General features: G+C 43.5%; 2 protein-coding genes across 3 annotated transcripts in view; one reads left to right on the plus strand and one right to left on the minus strand.

Annotated features, from left to right (window-relative positions):
* Positions 1–25,739, plus strand: part of DRC9 (dynein regulatory complex subunit 9) — a 132,572-nt gene that overhangs the window by 105,365 nt on the left and 1,468 nt on the right. For both annotated transcript variants that reach the window (XM_085635772.1, XM_085635773.1), the window contains exon 9: positions 10,369–10,470. In XM_085635772.1, coding sequence (XP_085491898.1) covers positions 10,369–10,470 — 102 coding nt within the window. The remainder of the gene's footprint in view (positions 1–10,368; positions 10,471–25,739) is intronic.
* LRCH3 (leucine rich repeats and calponin homology domain containing 3) overlaps positions 11,490–25,739 on the minus strand; it is a 516,524-nt gene continuing 502,274 nt past the window's right edge. The window contains exon 21 of the mRNA XM_085635769.1: positions 11,490–12,636. Coding sequence (XP_085491895.1) covers positions 12,631–12,636 — 6 coding nt within the window. The 3' untranslated portion in view covers positions 11,490–12,630. The remainder of the gene's footprint in view (positions 12,637–25,739) is intronic.

The raw sequence follows: 25,739 nt of genomic DNA on the forward strand, positions 1-25,739 counted from the left end.
GAACTATCAGATTCTTCTTAGTCGACATAGAAATCTTGGTATCGAAGGCTAAACTTGGGAATGGAGCCACAGTCTTTTTTTAAAACAGATTTTTTGAAAAACTAGAATGGGTGCCCAACATCTACATTTCACATTATCACCTTTGGGATTCCCCAGGGAGCTGTACTGTCCCCATTTATGTTTAATCTATATTCATGCCCCCCTTGGCTGTTAATCCAGGCACAAGGGGTTGACCTCTTTTGTTGTGCTGGCAACACTAAGATCATATTTACAGATTTCTAATGAGCAAAGTCGTGCGGCCACAAACCTATTTTCTTGTCTTTGATAGTTTGAATAATGGATGTGCAGTACCACCTAAAGTTGAATGGCTGTAAAACGGTTCTTTAAGAGGTGTAGTAACTGAAGACACCAAGCAACTTTGAAATCTAGACAACTTCACAGTAACTATACCCAGTAAAGCTAAAGTACTGTCTCTCCTCCAGCCACTTTTAGAAGGGGATAACAAATGACTCCGGAGCGCCTAGACTGCCAGCGGCCACACAGACTCCAAGTGGGAAACCACATAAGGTCACAGTGGACAGCATCGTCAGATGGACTCACGCTGCCTCTGAATGACCAGAAATACGACTTTTGTCCTTGTCGTGGAGTCCTGAAACACATGTACATTCTTTGCATGAAAACTCATTTTGCTCCTGTTTTGAGGCCACTTTTGTGACCAGTTTGCGTTGCTCCAAGTTGGAACGCCACACCAGCCCCAGGACTGATCCCCCACTCTCCAAAGTGATGAGGGTCAAGTGAGAGGCTTTCACCGCCAACACGGTGAGCTCTGCCTCAGACTGAGCAGGTCTTTTCCCCAGAATTTCTCTGTCGCTGTTCTTAGATCTATAATCGGTATTGTATTTACTGTTTCAGCATATATGCCAATGCATTATAAAAATGGTACAATAATCAACGTACAAACATTAAAAATCAAAAACAGTATTTTTCAGAAATGTGAAATCACTGCCTTCACCATATAAATTCCACATTAAAATGTTCCTATTAACATCGAATTAAGTTGAGATTGCATTTGTATTACTTAAAAGCACACATGCAAAAGACAGATCCAAGCTAATATTATGGAAAATGCAAGCGTTAACATACGAAACATTCTGGCTACCGATAGAACGTGCAACCTGAGTTCATGCTCACAATAGTCCATCATAAATAACCATGGAGACTAAAAGTGCACAAGCAAATAAAGTGCTGATAGGATTACCCAAAGGCATTGGGCAGAGCATTCAACTGCCTTCTCGCTACGATCCAGGTGGACCAAAGGTAGCTTGCTACAGACACGTTTATTGTTGGATCGTCCATTCTAAGACAGAATGGGATTAATGATACAATATTGTGGCAAACAGTATCCGCGTGTTCCTATACTTATAATGGAAATGATAAATATTGTTGACAATAATATCGTCCAAAAACATACAAAAAAATTGATTGTCATGTGTGTATATATGTATATATATATATATATATATATATATATATATATATATCCTCAAGCACACACTGTCGTCGGGGGCCTCCAACCCTGCGGGGCGAGCCTGGCTAAATTGGAAGACAGCACTTTCCAACATATACATCCAAAAGAAGAGGCGCCAAGCCCGGTTCTGGACAAACACAGCTTTATTTCATTTGGCGCAGGCACAAACAGGATGCGATGAGCCTGACACGTTTCAGCGAGTTGCTTTTTTCAAAGGTTTAGTCATCACGTGTGCAGTGTCCCAGGTGAAGTCCATGATTATAAGTGCCTCACTCCTGCCATACTCGCTCTCCCATAATTCACCATTGAGCCACGGTAAAATTCCTGGTATAATCACGGTGATGTTATTCATACCGCAAGCTCAGAAGTGGTGTTGCAGGTAAGTATGGCCAGTGAGACAAAGCTGGTGCACAGAAAGTCATCTTGTAAGTAGCCCCACACTTTCAATAATGCGCCTGTGTCCAGAACCTGCCTCACGGAGGTGTCAGCCTCCTTCAGCTCCCTTTCTCACCTCCAAACTCTTCAAACTGCAATAATCGCCGGTAATTCCAAAAGCTTGCAGAAAGGCGAGCGGGTCATGCCCCCCAATTAATATCCTCAAGTACACACTGTCGTTGGGGGCCTCCAACCCTGCGGGGCGAGCCTGGCTAAATTGGAAGACAGCACTTTCCAACATATAATCCAAAAGAAGAGGCGCCAAGCCCGGTTCTGAACAAACACAGCTTTATTTCATTTGGCGCAGGCACAAACAGGATGCGATGAGCCTGACACGTTTCAGCGAGTTGCTTTTTTCACATGTTTAGTCATCACGTGTGCAGTGTCCCAGGTGAAGTCCATGATTATAAGTGCCTCACTCCTGCCATACTCGCTCTCCCATAATTCACCATTGAGGCACGGTAAAATTCCTGGTATAATCAGCGCTACGTGTCACCCATGAGTGTATCCAAGCGCTGGCAGGGTCCCGTTGATTAGCCAGGTCTTCAGAGACTTTTCAAACTCTGGAAGAGATTGGGAGATACGTAGATGAAAGGGTAGCTCATTCCATGTCTTCGCTGCCAGATAGGAGAAGGAGCGACCTCCGCTTCTGCTGCGTTGGATGCAGGGGGTGAGGGTTAGAGAAAGGGACGCAGAGTTGAGGTATCTGGTGGGCTAATGAAAGTTCAGGCGGTGGTTCAAGTAGCTGGGTCAGGAATTGTGTAGGGCCTTGTATGTATGGGTCAGGAGCTTGAACTGGCATCTTTTCTATACATGGGGCCAGTGGAGTTCCCTGAGGTAGGGGGTGATGTGGGTTCATCTAGGGAGATCCAGGAAGAATCTGGCTGCAGTGTTCTGTATGGTCTGTAGTCGTTGGCGCTGAGCTATGATCCCTGCGTAGAGAGCGTTGCCATAGTCCAGTCCGCTGGAGATTAGGGCCTGGGTGATGGTGTGACCTGAGCTTTGGGGTAATCATTTGAATATCTTACAAACCATTCTGAGGATGAAGGAGACAGAGTTGATCTGAGTAGTCATGGTGAGCCTGTTAGCCAGAATGACAACTAGATTCCTAGCATGGTCACTGGGTGTAGGGGTAGGTCTGAGTTCTGAGGGCCACCAGGATGCATCCCATTTGGAGCTTCTGTTTCTTAAAATCTGTTCCGCTGTCTTGTCCATGTTAAGTTTTAGGCAGTTGTCTTTCATCCAGTTGGTGATGTCTGTCATGCAGTTGCGGAAGTTGGTCTTGGTGTTGGTGTCTACAGAAAGGGAGAGGATGAATGGTGTGTTGTCAGTGTAATATATATTGATTCCGTGGGTCATGGTGATGCTGGCCAGAGGTGTCTTATAAGTGTTAAAGAAGGTGGGGCTGAGCGAGGATCCTTCGGGTACTCCACAGATGATTTCCTTGGGTTTGGAGGAAAAGGGGGGGGAAGGCAGACTTTTTGCGTACTTCCAGTGAGGAAAGAGGTGATCCCCTGACAGCTGCTCTTTGGATGCCTTCTGATGAGTGTGTGGTGGGAGGCTATATCAAAGACTGCCATTGGTCTAGGCGGATCAGAGCTGCAGTCTCTCGTCGGTCACGTAGGGCTTGGATGTCGTCGGTAGCCGTGATAAGGGCTGTCTTGGTGCTGTGGTAGCTGTAGAATACGGATTGGGAGGAATCCGGATTAGGAGGATTTTATTCATTATAAAATTAAATAAATGTAAAGTAAATAGTTTCCACGAATTTCTGAATACTATATATAAATATATATTTGCATACTCACGTGTTTATTTATACACACACACATATATAGTGTAATATAATTAATGATAACTTTTTATCTTACGTTATATTAATTTTTATTGTTTTAATATTTTTTATTTAGTACTTTAATAAAATATAGATATGTAAACATATATATATATTACACACACAAGTAAAACACAACAAACTAAACAATTCAATAAAATAAAAATCAATATAGTTAAATATTAGAAGCTCAGAAAACCCATTTATTATATATGAACATAAAAAATAAATAGTAAAAACAAAATATTAAATATAAAGAAATAATAATACAAATTGTATTTCACCAATATTAGCAAAACTGTTGGACTCTGGAACATTTAGATATAATACTCTTCAGTTTAGCAAAAGTAGGGAAAGTGTCGGACTTCGGAGGGGTTACATTTACTATCCGTACTCTAGTCTAAGCAACAGCAGGGAAAGTGTTGGACTTCGGAGGGGTTACAGTTACTATTCCCACTCCAGTCTAAGCAACGGTGTGGAATGCATTGGACATCGGATGGGATACATTTACTGTTCCCACTCCACTCTACATAAAAGTAGGGAAAGCATTGGACTTCGGAGGGGTTACATTTACTATTCCCTCTTTAGTCTAAGAAACAGTAGGGAATATGTTGAACTTTGGAGAGAATAGATTTACTATTCCCACTCCAGTCTAGGCAACAATAGGTAAAGTGCTGGACTTTGGACTGGTTAAATGTACTATTCGCACTCTAGTGTAAATGCTTGACTTTGTAGGGATTAGATTTGCTGTCTCCATCCAGTCTAAGCAACAGTAGCAAAAGTGTGACTTCAAAAGCATTACTTTCCTGGGGGCGTAGCTTACAAAAAAAAAGGGGATGGAGCTCTGCCCAAACATCAACCCCCCCTCACCCCCCCAGAGTCTCTTTAGTCCCCGGGGACCCCTTGCCCCTGACCTTTTTATTAAAGGTTGTGGGGGTGTTCAATGTTTGCCAAATATTTTTTATTTTAGACCCCAGGGCAGAGGTGGGTATCCCTGTTGTGCCTAGGGGGTTTCCCTACCCTGCCCCTTTATATTACATGTTCAAGACAGGGGACTAACTCCTTGAGTCCTGTAATGGCTGTCAACAAAAATGTTCTCATGTTGTTGGCAGTCAATCAGAACGCTCACTCCAGGGGGATTCTGACTCCTGCAGGAGAGCGAGGTGGCCAAAGGGAAATAAAGCTCTCTGGGCCAATCAGGACATTCTATTTGTAAATTGTCCTTCCTGCGACAGTCTCTTGAGACTCTCACGAACCCAAACATCCAGATATCTATAGATCTATAATTTTTTCACTTACTTTCTCAAAAACTACTGAACATATTTACACCAAATCACAAAAAGCACAATCTGCTTAGTAAGAACTAGCTTCCTGCCAAATGTGGTGTAATTCTGTACAGCAGTTTTTGCTGTAGCCCTGTTAAATAAGTCTATGGAAAATGCATGGGGATGTTGCATTTTGGGGCTCCCCTTGTTTCTAGGCCCCTGCTTGATAGATCACCCTGAAACCTTTAATGCACACACTAGTAAAACAGTTGCATCTCTGTGGGAAGTTTCATGGAGATTCGTCAAACAGGGCCAAAGTTATAAGCAACACAATAAACACTTCCTCTATGGAACAGCTGACCGAACCAGGACTTCCCAATGGCGACTGCCACTGAGTAATATAACTGAATAGAGCATTCCAGGGGTAGCACTGGCAGCGTTGGGGAGGTTGCAGCGGGTATTGCAATGTCAAGTGTACTATTCAGTTGGGAAATACCAGAGCACAACCTCCTCTAGGCAAGTTCTCCAGGGCACGCTTAACTTTCCTTCTATCATCCTTTGTGGCCATGGTAACCCCCGTTAGGCAGAGGCCATTATATTGCAGTGTAGTTGCATAGTATTCAGTAAGCCATTGTTTTGCTTTTCTTGTGCTGCTAGTTCCACCCGTAGTACCTACTGCCCGTTTCGCAAGATTAAAGCCCAAGAATTTAGCCTGAGCTGTACAGGGTGGAATACTCTTTGCCCCGACTGTTACTGGTGGTAATAGGCAAGCACCCATCACTATTTAAAATACTCAAAAGTGTGGAACTTGTGGCCCCTTCTGTTATTTATTATGCAGGAAGTCTTTGACAGGAGTGCTAGCAATTTATTGAAGATTTGTAGAGATCTCATGGGGATCAAAGTGCGTTCGTAGTGCTTTGTAACAGTCATAGCAGCAATGGTGACAAGTAGTAGAATGGCTTAGAGAAGGTACAGCCTAGCTCACCGCCAAGAAGGGGGAATTCACCGACTCCACCAGTTGTTGGATGATGTTGGGGAGGCCTGGGAGCACAAGCCATACCAACACCAAGGCTGGCCGCCTCCACACTACACAAGACACTAGCCTCCGTCCACAGGCGTCTAACCACCGGGACTCACCACACATCTCCTCTTGCCCCCAGACTCTCGCCTCCTACCAACAGAGCACGTCTGGTGGAAATAAAAAAAAGCAAAAAACTACAGATTAAAATTGGAGCAGGAGCCGAAGTCGGGGATGCCAGCCAAATAGTCAAAAGAGAGAGACCTCCCTTGCCCCCCCACTCACCAGAAATGCACGCCCACCATGCCACAACACCTGCCTTGCTTCCGTAAGGCCCAGAATCACAAAGGCCTTCACACTTGGTGTCAACAACAATGGGGCAGCAGTGGGAAAGTGCGATCCAGGGGCAGGGGCTGGAGCAGGAAGGGAGCACCCTGGACCCAAGAACAGGGCACGAGGAGTCTGACTCAAATTCAGATCTGCCTGTGGCACAAGCACCGCTATCCCGACCAGCCAGTTGACTTTGGTTTTGTCGGGTCCTCCCGTCCTGCCCAGCTCCATGAGCCCAAACACAACCCTCCAGCTCCAACACCGTCGAGGAGCAACAGAAACAGGAAGTCAAATCATCACATCATCAGGTGATGGAATTTCCAAGATCCTAAACTTCCTCTATTTGGCATAATTTGCCAGCATTTCAACGTTGACCTTCAGGTTAACTATTGACTTGAAGGCATATTTTGCAAAGTACAGATATCTCTGGTTTCGTTTACCGTGTCCCACTACCAGTTTCTCCATTGTGGACATCTCCTGGTCTGAAGTTCTCACATCTTGTTCCGTCACCAAGAAGCGGACATTAATGTTCTCCATCGTGGTTTTCTGCGAGGCCAGTCTCTGGTCTACATGGCGGATTTGGCCTTGCAAAACTTGAATCTAGGCTTCATCTGTTATAAGTACAGACCTTGAACAAACTGGCAGGTCAGCTACTTCATCCCTCGCCATCCGGTGAGCCCGGAGTCTTCAGTGGGAGTAGCAGTGCGTTGTTTATTGGCTTTGGAGGGCATAGTGCAGCTGTGTAGTCACAACTGTGCGCTTCTGAGCGAGCCCCAACCGTGCAACGATGACCAGGGCAGAAACTTACCTGTGACCACGAGCACTACCTACCTCTTTTCAGTGGCCTTCCCTCCCCACATCTCGTTGCCACTCTGCACTTGCAATAATCAAGGCTTCCGCAGTTGTACGTAGTCTCTGAACTGAGCTTCATTAATATAGACATCCTGTGGGTCCAGAGTCTTCAGCAGTGCTTGAAATGGAAATATAGAAGTGCAGGTACTCCTTCTCCCAGAGGACATGTTTGCTACTGAGAAGTGCTGGTACTCTCCCATTCAAGCATTGGAGGAGTGTTGAAGGGCCGGTACTCTCCTATTCCAGGCATTGGACGAGTGCTGGTACTCTCCCATTCAAAGCATTGGAGGAGTGCTGAGAGGTGCTGGTACTCTCCCATTCAAAGCATTGGAGGAGTGTTGAAGGGCCGGTACTCTCCTATTCCAGGCATTGGACGAGTGCTGAGAAGTGCTGGTACTCTCCCATTCAAGCATTGGAGGAGTGTTGAAGGGCCGGTACTCTCCTATTCCAGGCATTGGAGGAGTGCTGAGAAGTGCTGGTACTCTCCCATTCAAAGCATTGGAGGAGTGCTGAGAGGTGCTGGTACTCTCCCATTCAAAGCATTGGAGGAGTGCTGAGAAGTGCTGGTACTCTCCCATTAAAAGCATTGGAGCAGTGCCGGTACTCTCCCTTTCAAATTAAAGAAGTGCAGACACGGAGTACCTGATGGTACCTACCCATTTAAAGTTCTGTTCTTCAGAGTAAAACAAGATCCTCTTTGGGTATGGCAGCGCATTGTTTGGGGGAGGGGTGGGTGCCGCAGCTGTATCATTGTAACTGTGCACTTCTGATGGGGCTTGGGTTGCCACCTGACCAGTTTTCTCCCGGCACCACGGATATTTTAATGTCTCAGCCAGTACGAAAATAAGAAAAATCACTTAAAGCCAGGATTTTTAGCCCTTATCAGTACATACTTCAAACAGAAACTAGAAAGCACATTTAAATGTGTTCTAGAGCTGTGTTATGATCCATGACTATTAATTAAGGTAAAAAAAGGGCAGAAAAGTCATGTTACAAATTAATACATGCAATTTTGTTTAAACTCCTATTTCTTATCATGCCCGGGCCTTGGCAGACTCTTAAAACAACAACAAATGGCCAGTATTTTTTTCTCGAAAATTGGCAACCCTGGATGGAAGCACCACAAGCATGGGTATTCTCTGCCTCCTTCCAGGCGGCCTCTTCTCCCCATACCTCATTGCTACTCTGTAGTTGGAACACAGGCCCACGGAATCCGGCTCCTCCGGGGGAGCACAGGCACTTCCGCAGGAACTCTGGATACGAGCCAGGGCTTAATTTGTAAAAATAAATAAGTGCCAGGGGTCTCCTCAGGAAGCCACTGCAGCTTGCACCACTCACTGCCTGTGTCAGCCCTGCCAATGACAGTCCCAACACAACTACTAACCAACACACTCTTACAAGTGTGATATTTCAGACTATTGCAGGTCCCCAAAGCTATAAGAATGGCTTGGGTGGCAGGTGATATTTATTTCCAATGTACACTGAATTGATAATCAAGTGATGTTGTGGTCATCTCTAAATTAGCCAAACAGTGCCACCTTCAGACAGAGTGTCAAAAGTGTCGGTGTTGACAATTAAGTGCTGGTGCCGAGCACCAGAAACCACCGGCTCAAATCAAGCAGTGGCAGTGTCTTTGTCAGTACTGTGGCAGACCCTTCAATCGATCCAATCCCACTATGCCACTATCTTGCCTCCGCAGCGTTTCCTACTGGTGTGTTGTTTGGGCTCGCAGAGGACCTCTTAGATCCACTCTCCAGTTCAGATATCAGGGCCACAGGCCAGATCTACGTGGAGTAGTCACGCAGCTCTGAAGTTGATGGGATTGCAGAGGAGAGCAACCATCTTAGAGTCCACCCTCTTCCCCACACGCATTGTTCATACTCCCTTCAAAAGAGTCAAAACACACTGAGGACTCAGCAGCCCCTGTGATGCATCCAGGGATTGTGGTGGCGTTCCCCTGCCGTGCAGCTCTGAAGTTGATGGGATTGCAGAGGAGAGCGGCCATCTTGGAGTCCACCCTCTCCCCCACATGCATGGTTCTTACTCCCTTCAATAGAGTCAAAACACACTGAGGACTCAGCTGCCCCTGTGATGCATCCAGGGATTGTGGTGGCCTTCCGCTGCCGCGCAGCTCTGAAGTTGATGGGATTGCAGAGGAGAGCGGCCATCTTGGAGTCCACCCTCTCCCCCACACGCATGGTTCTTACTCCCTTCAATAGAGTCAAAACACACTGAGGACTCAGCTGCCCCTGTGATGCATCCAGGGATTGTGGTGGCCTTCCGCTGCCTTAAAGAGACAGGCTTGTATAACATGATGTACCTAGGGGAACATTTCCCTTTTTCTGTTAAAAGTAACAGTAATGTACCTACCTTATATTTATGCCGATTTTGGGTTTTCTGGCGCTTTATTACTTTGTTTTCATTGTTTTCATTTTGTAAAAAGATAAAATAGAAAGAAAATGTTGCTTTTAAAAGTGTGTAGTTTAATGGTTAACGAGATTTATTCTCACTGCTGAAAATGTGATTGTGCACATCTGTACGTCTATGACCTGAATGGCAGTGCCCACGATGAAGAAGCAGTAAGTTACAGTTCCTGGTGGCTGGCTGGTACCTGGTGCCTCTTCTCCAGGGGTGGCACAGTGTTGAATCACTAAAAGGCTCCACCTGAGCCTTTGGAGAGGTCTGTGAACCTGCTGCCAAAAGTCCACCCATGGAGTAGTGGTGAAATAACCAACATAGACATAAACATTGAAAGGTTGAAAAACAAGAGTGTAAAACTGCAACAGCATTGAAGATAACAAAGAATAAAGAAAGAGAAAACTAGATGGAGAACCGGAGAGAAATATGCAGTACGCTTCTAAATCAAGGCCCTATATAAAAATCAGACTACATAACAAGAGCCAGGGTACAAGGCTGATACAATATAGATGAAGAGAATGGGGGGAAAACGTTGTTTTTCACTAGGAAAATAGGACAAAGTTGGAGCGCAACTGTTGATGCGTGGATACCTTTCCAGCTAAGCTCTGCTCTGCGACACCTTGTGTTCTCAGCCTCTAACGTCAGTGGCTTCACTTCTTTTACCCACAATATTGTTTGTCCTTCTTTTTAGTACAGGGAATTTGAAGAAGTGGTGATTGAAGACCGTCTGGAAAAGGCGAAGGCACAGAGGGAAAGAGATCGAGAAAAACTGGAACTGAAGAGTGTTGTGAAGGTAAGTTACCTGCCCTGATCCAGCAGTGAATCCCCAAGGATTCACACTCTTTCAATATTCCTCGTTGGCGTGGGATTCTTGGTAAAGTGATTCATGCTCTTCAGTATTTCATGGCTAACATTTGATGCAAAGCTACCTACAGCCTATCAGCCTCTTGTACAGCTCAGCACTTTAATACATATTTAAAAATGAAACACCTACACCTTCCACCCATCGCTTCCGTCACAGGTTAGATGTGTTTCCCGGGGAGTTCGCGCACACAGGTTTTCCTGAGTTCTCTCAAGAGTTGGCACAGGGGGAGGTTTTGTTACATCTGCATTTAAGAATATTCCGATATTTGTAGCATGGTAGTGCCCTGCGCTAAGACCAAGAAGACATCCTTAAGGACTTGTAACAAGCGTGGCATGGAAAAGATCTTTGCCGACGACCTACATTTGCAATGCATCTTTTATTGCGTCCCAATTTTGTACCCTAGGATTGAGAGCAATCTCACACCCTCTCATTCTCATTTATGGAGAAAATGTTTTCTATTTTTTGACCTACACCCAGCTCATCCCAGTATGATTTTTTTACCAGTAGTTCTCATCTAAAATATGTTTTTTTAAATATACATTTAAATATACATTTAAATCATACTTTAACATTTGTTGTAGTCCTAGGTCTGAATGATGTATTCAAGACTTCCCCCCCATGTCACTCAGAGATGCGCAGCGCTGCGTCACATCATGCGTGTGCACATCATTAATAACATTGTAAACACATGTACTCGGATGGCCACGGAAAGGTCTTTGCTGATTGGCCGGTTAAGCATCTGTGGTGATTCCTGGAGCCTGCATGCTTGGAACATGTGTCCCACGCAGACTTCCGAGGGGGCGGTCTTCCCTGGATGTCCTTTGTGGGTGATGTGCCGACACCCCGCAATGCCTGCTCGAATTGTGGAAGGCGCTGATGTCTACAAATTATGTCAGAAGGTCTGCTAAAGTGCTCAGCAGTGGAAGTCACGTTTTTGGTTTTTGTTTGGTCTGTTTATTAAGGTTTTTTGTATGTGGAACTTTACAATAGCAGGACACAATACATCACAGCATAAGCATAATCCAAAGAGGAAATGGAATTGGCCTTGAGATAATACAGTGTGACAATCATTAGGGCGAGAAGTTACCAGGCTAAAGCAGTTCCAGACAGGGGATCTATGGTTACATTAATTACAATGATACATTCAATTAGCTCATGTCATACATTGTGATCCTGACTGCAGCATTGTATGGTAATAACATCAAACTTATTCATAGGGTTTCAACCTTCAATGACCATCAACAGGACATAGAAAAAGAAAGGAAATGCGCCGCACCCCCCCGACAGTCCCGGTCTGCCCCGACTATCCTCAATCATAACAAAAACAGCTTGCAGTATATCACATGACATCACTGGTCACAGCATCGAGTGGTGTCGGGTCACCTCTGCAAGTGTAAGCAGTGGGTCAGCAGTCTCGTGTGTCGCCACATCAGTCTGTAAGGAGCCTGGACACACTCTCTGCTCTGGCCCAAATGATGACAGGGCGTGACCAAGCCTCTACTGACGGTGGCTTGTGGGACTTCCAACGCCGCGTGATCAGTAGCTTGGACACTAATAAGCAAACGTGTGGTTGCTCCGTGCTTCTTCTCCCTAGAGTAAAGGCCAATCAGGCAAACCTCTCAGGTATGCGTAAGCCGTCGCCCCCTACATGTGAACAGATGACGTTTCACTTCACACCAGTATTGATGCAGTGAGGGACTTAACCACAGCATGTCTAGATGATCCCAACAAGGACAGGCAGCGCCTGTTATATGGAAATGATGGTTGATTTGATCAGGCGTGTGGTATGCCCTGTGTATGATTACAAAGTTCTTAACACAAAGCACCACCACGGCTGACCACCGGTTCTGCACCTCAGTCTTACTGTATACAAAAATATAAGTCCTGTGCACAATTCTTCCAAAAGTCCGCCGCAGAAGGACTTTACTGATTTACAGATATAAAGACTTTTTTAACGAAAGAGGAAGGTGCACCAGTAAGAAGTCCAAAACAATATGGAGAGTCCTTATTATGTTTCTTTAATCCTTGTATATTTTCTTAAAAACAGACATCAGCCAACGCGTTTCGTTCTATAAGACAAGAACTTCTTCAGGGCTGAAACAAGTAACAAACAAATATACAGACATAACTACATTGATATAAAAATATATAGTCATACACTATATTGTAAACGACAAAGAAGCACATAGGACCATACAGAACGACATTGATATATACACAAATATTCATACAATACATATATATATATATACAAAAATACATCAAACCTTTGTACTATAAAAACATACAAATACATTCAAATATCATGAATAGTATAAAATCCAATAGCAACCATTAATTCAAAGAATAAAGTCCATTGTGAATATTCCCAAGCTATTTTGAACACTTATATATTCATATTTTTCAAGAATATATAAACAAACATAAACTTAATTGGTGTGCAGCCTATCGAAAATACCCCAACAGTAAAGTTAAAATGGGGGAAGGTATATATAATTAAAGCGATCTCACCTCTACTTTAGCGAAGTTGGATTCCCGCAAATATCAATCTGTTTCCACACGATCAATAGATCGGTATTGTAATAAAATTCAGTAAAGAATTCAAGGATGTATATAACATTGAGTCATACAGATGTCTTTCAAAAGGTCTAAAGGTTTGGTAACCGAGAAGAAAAGAGAAAAAAGTTCTTCAATAGAAAAACCGCGAAAATAAAAAATAAAAAATAAAAAATAAACACGAACAATAATTTTTGTTCGTAGGTACTCAAAATGAATGGTTGTCAATGATCAACAAAAATAAATAAGCAACAAACTTGTATATGTTTAATCCATGAAATATTATCAGCGATTCAATTTATATACAGCATGCCAATGTGTATTTAAAACGAGATATCCAATTGATTAAACCATATTATGGTCATACTAAAGAATAATCCCAAATAATAGCTCACCTAAATAATGTTGGAAATTCACTTGAAAAATATAATTGAGACCATCGATAAAGGATGCCAGTATGTCCTTTGAGTCATGACGCCAAGTGGCATTAGTCTGAATGTTATTAGAACATTTCAGAGCGCTAGGATATAAACAAAGCGAGAGGAAAGCGATGAACGAAGGAAAAGTACACAAAAGTAAAAAACAGCAATAAGTGAAAAAACAAAAAAATATAATAATAATCAAATCAAAATAATTTGCTATAAGTATGAGAAATAAGCATGACCACAGTGCTAGTAGTCACAAATAGAATAAATTCTTCTTAAGATTGATAAATATTCAAACAACGCATGGGCGCTTGGTCACAGGATACAGTCACGAATTAAGAATTAATTCAAGTTGTCAAACCTATGTAATGCTATTCTATTGACATAGCATAAAAACCCATAAGGCATGTAGCATGTATATCTCCAAAACATGTTTGAACACGGTATCGCTGACCCCAATATAAGGCAAAAAATGCTGTTGACTATCAATCCCTACTAAAAGTCTGACCGTAAAGTTAGGTAGCGAGTAACTGCAACAGAATTTCCAGTTACCAGGATTCAAAAGGACGAGTGATTTAGGCGAAATTAAAGCTTACCTTTTCCTGATACGAAAAGCAGCGAAAGGAGTAACGCGATCAAACAGCACACCTGTGTGTTCACAGGTTACCGCGGGAATGCTATTTAAATCTGTTGCCGGAAATGAGGTGGCGCCACCCAAAGTATAAATTGGAGGGCCTGTAAATAAAGGCGCCATATTGGAGTAGCGTAAAGCGAGCATCAGAAAATGTAAACCTAAAAATAAAAACGGCTTTGAATATATAAAGAAGGAAGTAAATGACCAAAAATTCCAAAAGTAATAACTAAGGCATTACCATCTGCCAATATGTAAACAGAGAGGAAGAAATAAAAACAATAATATATAACGTAAATAGAAAAAATAATTATTAATATATCGCGTCCGAAATGTAACGAGACCTGAGTGGAATACTCCCACTTGATCATAATTGCAGATGCGGAACGCATGGTCCGGATAGTACTGGTAAACCGAATATCTGAAAAAAACGGCTACATATATTGTAAAATCGGCCGAGAAGCGCCATATTTAAGTGATATAATAATCACACTTAATCACAAATGTGAATTCGGATCTTATTGCCGGAATAGTATTATTAGACCGGACATCTGAAAGATACAAGCACATGTAATATACAGTCGAGCGAAATGTGCCGTATTTGAGTGATGTATAAGTCAGGCATAGTTGTGTATGCAGTATTTACGGGCCAGACAAAAGTAATATATTTGGGACTGAAAAATAAATGTTGTATATATCTTAATTGATTGGAGGTAATATATCTCCACCTATATTGTCGAAATAGATGTCTTTACAAAGAAGAATATATTTATTATTTGTACCACATCCCAGATATATACTGGGAGTGAGAAAATAGACAATAGCACTATGGACATACACACATGAAAAGAGAAAGGAAAAATACAATCTAAAAAATATATATATGTAAGTGATGCATCGGACAGGTATGAACTGATCCCAGATCATATCCAAATGATTAAATACACATATTGATTATGACCGTGTATCGTCACGAACATAGAACAGAGGCTCAGCTTAAATAAAAAAATATAGTTCAACCATCATAAAAAATAATGCATCTCGGTATCAGAATTGTGTCCCAAGGTGGCAGCTCGTAGACGACAAATCCATTTAGATTCACATTGTCTCAGTATCAACTCTCTATTTTGTCCTCTTTTGCCTCCAGGAATATGTTCTATTCCATGGAACCAAAAAGAAGAAGGGCAGTCTGTATGTTTCATCCTGTAATGTTCAGTGATGGGGTATCTGGTATCATTATTTATTAGTGCTCTCCTATGTTCTTGTATACGTGTTTTTAAAGGGCGGATGGTACTACCCACGTAAATGATGTCACAGTCACATCCCAGGATATATACAACATGGGTAGTATTACAATTGATAAATTCGTTGATGTTAAACGTTCGTACACAGTTGTACGAGAAGCTTTTGGTTTTGTTTTTACCCATGGGGCATACATTACAGCTACCGCAAACAAAGAATCCTTTAGGTTTGTTTGGAAGCCAAGTACCACTTGTTTGTGGGGAGGTAATATAACTGGGACACAAATCGTTTCTCAAGGAAACGCCTTTTTTGTATGTAACACTAGGCATTAAGGAAATACTATCTTTGAGTCCAGCAATGGAAGTCAATAGATGCCAATTCTTTCTTAGAGCTCTAAATATACCATCACTATGTGTAGTGTATTGAGTAATAAATCTTGCCATGTTGTTAGATTTGTCACCAATTTTGTTTTTGTCCAGTAGTGTTGCATCCCTGGTTGAGGACAAAATTCTTCTTTCAGCATTATCAAGAATCTTCTTACTGTAACCTCTGGTTTGAAATCTTTTTTTAGTTTCACTGACATTTAAGAGAAAATTGTTCTCCTCGCTGCAATTCCTTCTAATGCGTACAAATTCCCCAAAGGGGATGTTCTTAATTACTGAACTTGCATGGGCACTAGAGGCATGTAGAACTGAATTGCATGCAGTCTCCTTTCTATAGAGTTTACTTTGGATCATGTCATTTTCAACATAAAAGTTGATATCAAGAAAATTCATACTGCTTTTATGGTAAGACATAGTCAGTTTTACATTGAACACATTATCATTTAGATATGTGTGGTATTGCTCCAATTTTTCAACAGAACCGGACCAGAGACAGATGATATCGTCTATGTACCTCCCCCAGAATACAATGTATTCGGTCCAGGGGGAGGCACATCGGGCACATTTCGGACGCGATATATTAATAATTATTTTTTCTATTTACGTTATATATTATTGTTTTTATTTCTTCCTCTCTGTTTACATATTGGCAGATGGTAATGCCTTAGTTATTACTTTTGGAATTTTTGGTCATTTACTTCCTTCTTTATATATTCAAAGCCGTTTTTATTTTTAGGTTTACATTTTCTGATGCTCGCTTTACGCTACTCCAATATGGCGCCTTTATTTACAGGCCCTCCAATTTATACTTTGGGTGGCGCCACCTCATTTCCGGCAACAGATTTAAATAGCATTCCCGCGGTAACCTGTGAACACACAGGTGTGCTGTTTGATCGCGTTACTCCTTTCGCTGCTTTTCGTATCAGGAAAAGGTAAGCTTTAATTTCGCCTAAATCACTCGTCCTTTTGAATCCTGGTAACTGGAAATTCTGTTGCAGTTACTCGCTACCTAACTTTACGGTCAGACTTTTAGTAGGGATTGATAGTCAACAGCATTTTTTGCCTTATATTGGGGTCAGCGATACCGTGTTCAAACATGTTTTGGAGATATACATGCTACATGCCTTATGGGTTTTTATGCTATGTCAATAGAATAGCATTACATAGGTTTGACAACTTGAATTAATTCTTAATTCGTGACTGTATCCTGTGACCAAGCGCCCATGCGTTGTTTGAATATTTATCAATCTTAAGAAGAATTTATTCTATTTGTGACTACTAGCACTGTGGTCATGCTTATTTCTCATACTTATAGCAAATTATTTTGATTTGATTATTATTATATTTTTTTGTTTTTTCACTTATTGCTGTTTTTTACTTTTGTGTACTTTTCCTTCGTTCATCGCTTTCCTCTCGCTTTGTTTATATCCTAGCGCTCTGAAATGTTCTAATAACATTCAGACTCATGCCACTTGGCGTCATGACTCAAAGGACATACTGGCATCCTTTATCGATGGTCTCAATTATATTTTTCAAGTGAATTTCCAACATTATTTAGGTGAGCTATTATTTGGGATTATTCTTTAGTATGACCATAATATGGTTTAATCAATTGGATATCTCGTTTTAAATACACATTGGCATGCTGTATATAAATTGAATCGCTGATAATATTTCATGGATTAAACATATACAAGTTTGTTGCTTATTTATTTTTGTTGATCATTGACAACCATTCATTTTGAGTACCTACGAACAAAAATTATTGTTCGTGTTTATTTTTTATTTTTTATTTTCGCGGTTTTTCTATTGAAGAACTTTTTTCTCTTTTCTTCTCGGTTACCAAACCTTTAGACCTTTTGAAAGACATCTGTATGACTCAATGTTATATACATCCTTGAATTCTTTACTGAATTTTATTACAATACCGATCTATTGATCGTGTGGAAACAGATTGATATTTGCGGGAATCCAACTTCGCTAAAGTAGAGGTGAGATCGCTTTAATTATATATACCTTCCCCCATTTTAACTTTACTGTTGGGGTATTTTCGATAGGCTGCACACCAATTAAGTTTATGTTTGTTTATATATTCTTGAAAAATATGAATATATAAGTGTTCAAAATAGCTTGGGAATATTCACAATGGACTTTATTCTTTGAATTAATGGTTGCTATTGGATTTTATACTATTCATGATATTTGAATGTATTTGTATGTTTTTATAGTACAAAGGTTTGATGTATTTTTGTATATATATATATATGTATTGTATGAATATTTGTGTATATATCAATGTCGTTCTGTATGGTCCTATGTGCTTCTTTATGATTACAAAGTTGTATCAGCTTAAAGCTGGTGTTTTGGGGGATGTAGGTAGGGCCCACTGAAAGCATATTCCACTCTCTTGTAGTGCAGGGACGAGCTATATCATTTTCTCAGCGTTGCCACAACATTGTCAGTGGTGTAGCGTCATGCACCCAGGGCGAGTGAGAGAACCAATGGATAAGATGACGTCCCGCTCCCATGACATGAAGATATTGAATTGTAAGGTGCAACTGAGGCTCTTGTAAGATGACCCCCCCCCCCGCCCCGCCCCAATGTATCGACCCATGAATTATAGCAAAGAAATCGTCCCGGGGCTTGGCCCTCTTCTTTTATCGGAGTCTCATATGAGAGGAGTACACCATCACAATAAAAACCAGCAAGCGTGTGGAGGCCCACTGTATGCCATGCCATCAGCTCCACCGTCGGGGTGATCCTTCAGCCCGTGGGCGGGCCAAGCAGTGGGACTGCAGGGGTGTAGGGTGTACTGTCTTTAGTAAGATATAAGCTGCAGCGAAAACAACGGTAAGGCAAGTATAATAATAGGGGGACGAGGCCAGGGCACCTTAGTCCATGGGTGGAAGAAATGTAGTAGGGCTACCAGACAGGGGCATCCGTTTCTGCGAGGTGTAATCCTGCCATCCAGCGAGCCACCCACTGAAGCTGGGATGCTAGGTAATAGTGTTCTTAGTTAGGCATTGCCATCCCTCCCTGATCAGCTGGTAAATACAGTTTCGAGAACGCCACTATTCATCGAGATTTGTTCTATATTAAGTCACAGATCAGTCTTTCAAGATGTCGAAAAAAAGGATGGGGGAATATACAGTAGTAAATTGGTAAAGTAATCGAGGCGTAGGGGTAGCACCACCATCTTCGAAAGGGCAATGCGCCCAGCCACCGATAACGAGAGCATCTTCCAGAAGGATATCTGGGACGTCAAGGAGATGATCGTCCGTGTAAGGTTTCCATCAAACAGATATTGGTCTGCATGATAAACCCTGATGCACAAATAGCGGAACATGGTCCCTGCCAGGCCACAGGTGCTCCATTAATAGTGTGAGCTGGGTCAGGCAGGGTAGGAACAGAGGAAGTAATGTGTTTTATAGGACATGCAATCCAGCTGGTTGTTTTAGCGTAGGAACTGGTTACATGAATCCTCGCACTGCACCCACCTCACTCCTACCTCTATTCAATAACCGTAAATACTTGTAACGTGTGGAGACATCAGTGTTTGTTTTATAAACCAAGAAGAGACGGAGACGACTGAGGATAATGAGTGTATCTTCAATCTCTGCAGGTAAACCTGTGACATATGAAAGTAGCGATAGCCCTATGGATTCCAGATGTTTGTCTGCCTCCTCTCCTATCACGCGGTTACGTCAGGCACTGCAGCTGTTGGAGTTGCTGTTCTCGTTGTAGGGGAGTTGCCAGTGTCGACCTGCCGCTTCCGCCCTCCCACACCTGCAACCTTCCTCCAAGTTCTTCACCACCACCCGGCCAGATGTTGTTGCGCCTGGTTCGGATCAGGCCCTGGCAGGCCTGCTGAGCCTCGAAAGACGCGTTGCAGGGGTAGTGTCCTTGAGCTGTCCACTCTGCTTGGTCATTTCATGTTGCGACCCTCCACGCCAGGTCAGGACTGGCGATGACGTGGTACGGCTGCAAGGAGTTAAGGCAGTGAGCTGGGAGAAGGGTCTGAGAACGGTGGGGGAATCAGTTGGGTCTAGTGACCAGGCTGTGAGCAAAGGGCTGATTTAGTGCACCCGCCATTAGGGCTCCCCCGGCTATAGGGGGATTGTGGTGAGTGGGGAAGCAGCCACTCTAGGCTGTCCTGTAGCTTCCTGCCTCACCTCTCCCTGTCTGGTGCTGCACCCCCGCAGTGCTCCCTAGACGTGCAGTGGCTCCACCAGAGTCCCAGTGGAAAGGGGCCCTATTGACAGAAGGGCTGTGTTATAAAGCACTGTGCTGGAGGTAAAACTCTTGATTCAGTGGCAATAACAACCGAATCTTAACCTGGAGTCCCGATTGAGCACATTCAGCGGCCAGCAGGGAGACAGGCCTGCATCACCTGACCATGCACTGCCTGCTTCTGTCAATTTGCCAGAATATAAACGTACAACTAACTATTGGCGACAACTACTGGCCATTGGGATCAGCAAAGCCAGACTATTCTTACTACACAGGCAGAGGCCTGCATGACTAAGCCTCTGTCCTACTGCCTGTCCTATTGTTACAAACGCTTTAACAAGCCCTACTGCCATCATTACTTCCACCAAGGGTTAGCGGCTCTAGTTGTCCACCTGGGCTTAAGCACACAGACACCTGGAAATCACATATCAAAAGTTACAACTTGAACAGAAGGGCATGGATAGGGAAAAATTAGATCGGGGAGAGTAAAGCATCAACTTCCTCAGCAGCCAATAAAAGGAAAAGAAGCCGCCAGGAAATAGGCGTTACAACAAACAAACGTTGTTGTAACGCCATGAAATAGGCGGCATTAACATAAAAAAAGGGCTTTTAGCCCCAAGTCCTAAAGAGTCCGTCCCAGAGAAAGCATTAATGTCAGTAACACTAGGCTATTAGCCAAAGATATACATCAAACTTTCCTTTCTAAAAGATCCTGGATCAGTGCTTGCTCAAGTAATGATGGGGTAAATGGGCTTCCTTCTCCACTACAACCAGTGGCTGTGGACCGCTTTAATGTGGCTTGTGAAGGGCTCATGAGATCGAGAGTAAATGAAGCAGCCACTGCAATGGATTTGGTTGAAAACAACAAGCACGCAGGACCGGCCCTGTCTGCAAGGCAAGTGAATAGGGAGACTCACGAGGAACCAACAATGCACGACAATAGGCAACTAGACAAGGTGCCTCCAACGGTCATGCCAAGGCTGCTAACCCCGTTACTTTGCATTCCAGCCCCAGACAAACCTCTTGCCAGTAGTAATGACAACTTACATCACAATGTAGCCCTTCAAGCCCTCTCAGCTGCACCAACAATGATCCGTCCCAAAGCAAGGCTGACACTCGGGGCTCAGACTACGACATCTCCTACCTCACAACGCAAGCATGGGATGAATTGGTAGCCTCATACACACCGGATCCGTCTTTAGAGAAAAACAGTCCGACATCCAAAAGCGATTTCAAACTGGAGAAACAACTTGAGATGGCCTTACAGTACCAATCAGACAAAATGGACTCTCTGGCTCTTTTTGTTTCCGAAATTGAAGGAAAACTAGACAATTTAAATAATCTTATCAAGCAGGCTCAAGCAGGCACAGAGTGAACAAAAATAAGCTGTACTTTCTACCCAATTGTGGAGAAAATATCAACCCTGCCCTCGATGCTGGGCGACCTTCTGACGGAGATAAAGAAATCAACCGAACCTTTAATGGCTGCCCCTCAGGTGGTTCCACCCTTGGGAGGGACGCATCTATTACAGTATCTGATTCAACGGCGCAAGAAGCTCAAGTGGGAGGACCAAATAGGCAAAAACTTTCACACTAATGTGGGAATCAAAGAGCTTGCATCTTCGGGGCAGCTGGCTCCCCCCTCGCGGGCTCAGTCTGCATCGAGGCGGCTTTTGCAAGCCCCGAATGAAGGAGCCCGACCTAAGCCCGCAGCTGCAAAGAAAACAAGCATTGGCATAGCCAATAGGTCTCGCCTTTGTGACCTTATAAGTGTTTAGCCATGCAACAGTTGCATAACTAAATACTTATAAGGTCCCAAAAGCGAGACCTATTGGCTATGCCAAGTGGCCGTGAAAGTGACCGCGATCAAACATCAAAGCGGCCGTGAAAGTGAAAGTAATCGCGGTCAAGCGCCCGCGCACATGCACTGTAGCTCTAGGCTGGCCTGGTAGCACTTTTTGGAGCCCTCTCAAAAAGTCTCGCCAGACCAGCGCATGCGCTGGGTCAGGCGAGACCTAACAAAAAAGGGAACGGCAGAAAAAAAAAGACCGACTCCAAAAATCAAACATCCAGAAGTCCTTCTCTATGGCCCTTAAACGGTACAGCCACAGGCACCCAAGTCATAACCAGCCGACCCTCCCTGGACACAAGCATTGAGGTGACTGAAGATAGAGAAACGCCAAGTGTAGGAGGTCCAATCCACTCTTCAGCCCAGGAACTATTCGCAGCAGGGTATTCGTTCTCAGCCTCCCAAGCAGGGGGCTGGGCATGGCCCCCTGGGTGAGGCGGCTGTCTTACAGGGGGACTCCGACGTAACCTCTGGTCACAGGGCATCAAGGATCCCACCTGAAGCAGCACTCGCATTGATGGGGATGCCCAGATCAAGCAATAAACCAGTAACAAAAACGGAAGCAGACTCAGTAATAGAATCAATCCAAGCAGTGCCAGTGGGCCTACCGGTACCAGTACCATCAGGGATACACTGCCAGCCTCAACATCCAGTGCCTTACCCTATCAGACCACTTTACTGATACCACCAGAGTCTCGCCTGAACATTCAACAACTAAATGTGTCGAACACACTGCGGGTCTAGCTGGAAACAAGTACCACCCTTTTTTGTTAATACCCGAATATAAATCCAAAGGGCGCAGTGAGATTCTAACTAGGAGGGATATTGTACGGCTATTAACACACATTAACAGGCTGGAGGATCTAAAATCATTTGATTTGATATCTATAGAATCTGTGGAATATAATAACCATCTAAGCAATAAAGCAACAAAAGCTACCTGGGCATCGCTGACCACAGATAGGAGGGGCTTGAATGAAAAAGAGCAACTTAGATTCTGGGGAATTAAGCCGCTGCCTTACCTCAATCAGGGCTATCCAGAGCTATTGCTAGCAAGGAACCAAGAACACCCAGGAACCCACCGCGACCACTCTACGAAGTGCATCTATTCAGTACTAAAATGCGCACTAAGTGCATCACCTGCGCAAACAACCAAAATAAGCCCCCGGTGGGCCATACCCAATGAGACAGCAGCCACAGCAACTCAAGATCGGGCTTGGTTAGCAAGCGCAATAAACGGGCAAAGCACCAACCCCTGACATAGCAGCAACCATATACAGACCGGCAAAGACACTCTACGCCGATGCTCTTGGAATATAAATGGATTGGGAAACGAAACATCAGACCCCCAGCTGCTGGTCTGCTTCCAATCTTATTCTCTTACAGGAGACTTGGGTGGACCAGCCATTTCATCTACAAGGCTTTATGTCATTCCAACTCACAGCCAGCTAAAGGGCCAGATTGGGCCATCTCAAAGGAGGCCTCGCAATATATTCTTCAATAGCAAGCATCAACACCGTCAAAGTGCTGGATCAAAAGTCTTCAAAGAAAAATGCGATACAGGCTGTCAAAAGTGAAAACAAAGACATGAGGCTGGTGATAAATGTATATTTGCACCCAAGAGACAAGGCCAAGGACCTCCACTTACTGGTAGGTGAGTTAACAAGGCTGCTGGAAGAGGAGCATCTAACCTCATATTTATGGGGGGAACTTTAATTTGCACCTGCTGGGAACAACAGCGGATGACGACTTTTGGCAAATCCATAATTTCTATGACGCATTCCGCCCTAGGTTGGCAATAAATGGGGAAGGCAGAATAAATCAGCCAAGAAAGTACTGGGGGATCTCGAACATCTTAGGTTTCGTGCCTTGAACTGCCGGTTCCCTGATGATTGCCAGCCGGCAGCAACATTTCACACTGCAACAGGCAGCACAACAATAAATTACACCTTTGTAACTCTACCTTTATTCTGCAGAATTGCTGCTGACCACTTAGGAGAAAAGGACAATAGTGATCATGTCCCACAAGAAGTTACACTCACAGCGTGAGTTTCAACGCCTATTCAGCCCATAAAAGCGGCTTGTTCTATCTATACAGTGAATAAAAAATGCAAAAACGGGCACTTGCAAAATTTGCTGGCATCAACAAACACCCTAATACAAGAGCAACAAACGCCAAGTAGGAATACTATAGCCGGTTGGGAAAGCTTCACTAAGGCATTAGGGAAAGTTCATGCAACTTTAGTGGAACTCAGACCTATGAGAAATGAAGGGCCTTGTCAGGGGAGGCGTACATATGCCCAGGATGCGCAAATTAGGTGAATCATTTGGGGAATCAGCTCACACTTAACGGAGGAGGCCTGGGCGAAGTTTGTTTGGGAACATTTTAATGGTGACCCGAACACACAAACCAGTGCAGAAAATGTAGACGAGGTACCAACTCCTGAACCATACAGCACCCTGTAACATCTACAATTGCAATTTTGGCTCGGCAAATCACAAGGTGGATATACAAAGGGAGATGGGCGGGAGCACCTGGACCCAATGGCATACCCCCCGTCTTATTGATTTTAGAACCATCCTACTGGGCAGAACTCTGGAGCTAGTCTTCCTGGAAATTGTAAGAGAGAAGGCAATCCCAGCTTCGTAGGGGCTTGATCATCTCACCAATCTATAAACACGGTGACAAGAACGCAAAAAACTACAGATTGGTAGCCCTTATTGATAAAGATGCCAAATCTTTTGCCGGGCTCATCTTAGAGGAGCTAACATCTTGGGCTAGTAAAAATGCCATCCTCCCTCTTAGACAGACTTCTGCGAGCACACTGGCACTACAACTAACATTCTAACCCTTTCCTTACTAATTGACGCCACAACAGCAATCAAGTTAACCCTGTATCTCCGTTTTATCGATATGCTTTTGATCGTATTGACAGGCGCAATTTGTGGTGTCAACTGAATAATTGAAAAATTCCATTCCACCTCCTGAAACAGCTGAGCAAGTAAAGCAGGAGTTAGGAATCCATCTTTTTAGATGCATTCCAACTACTAAAGGGTTGAAACAAGGCTGTGTTTAAGCTCCTACCCTGTTTAATCTCTTTATGGCAGATTTAACATCAAGGTAAGACTGTGTAATTCTCACGCCCCGAAGAATAGGGGCCTTGTCCTTTCAAACTTACTATAAGCTGACAGCGAAGTACTCATAACGCGTACCCCTGTAGGCCTTCAGCATCTACTAGACCCAACTCAAGCCTTCTCGGGCGGAAATGGCCTGAGCATCAATTTGGACAAGACCAAGAACCAGAAAAATGCAAAAGGGACACCTCGGTATCTGGCCAAACAACTGCTGGAGAAGGTTAAAGAGTACAAATATTTAGGTGCGACATTAGATAGCAAGTGCTCAAAAAGAAGTGCTGAAGAGGAGAATAAATGCATTAGCACTGGCGCTAGAAAATCTAAAGAGCAAGGCAGTCAGATCCAGCTTTACTCCACTACTTGAAGTGATCCAGGCAAAGCTCATCCCAATAACTTATGGAAGCGAGTCGACGAGGGGGGAGAGACGCAGCTACTGTGGACGGGATAATAACTGGTGCATTTAGAATGGTTTCCAGTCTTCTTAAGTATACATCACCAGCTCAAATAAGACTAGAGTTTGGCATGTGGAAAGGGGTGCTGGCTCGCACAGGCGCATACATTAATTGTAACAAGATTAAGGATGCGCAGTCAGGGACCCTAAATGCTCATCTGTGGGCTGAGCTGATGACCAGGGAAAATTGTCCAGCAAGGGCCTATCTTCACGAATAATAGAGCAATTAGGTATACAAGGACTTTGGGAGTAGTCAGAACACATGAAAGTTTCAAACAGCTGGACAACAAGACCAT

Source organism: Triturus cristatus, chromosome 11 (assembly GCF_964204655.1).
Source record: "Triturus cristatus chromosome 11, aTriCri1.1, whole genome shotgun sequence".
NCBI classification, from domain to species: Eukaryota; Metazoa; Chordata; class Amphibia; order Caudata; family Salamandridae; genus Triturus; species Triturus cristatus.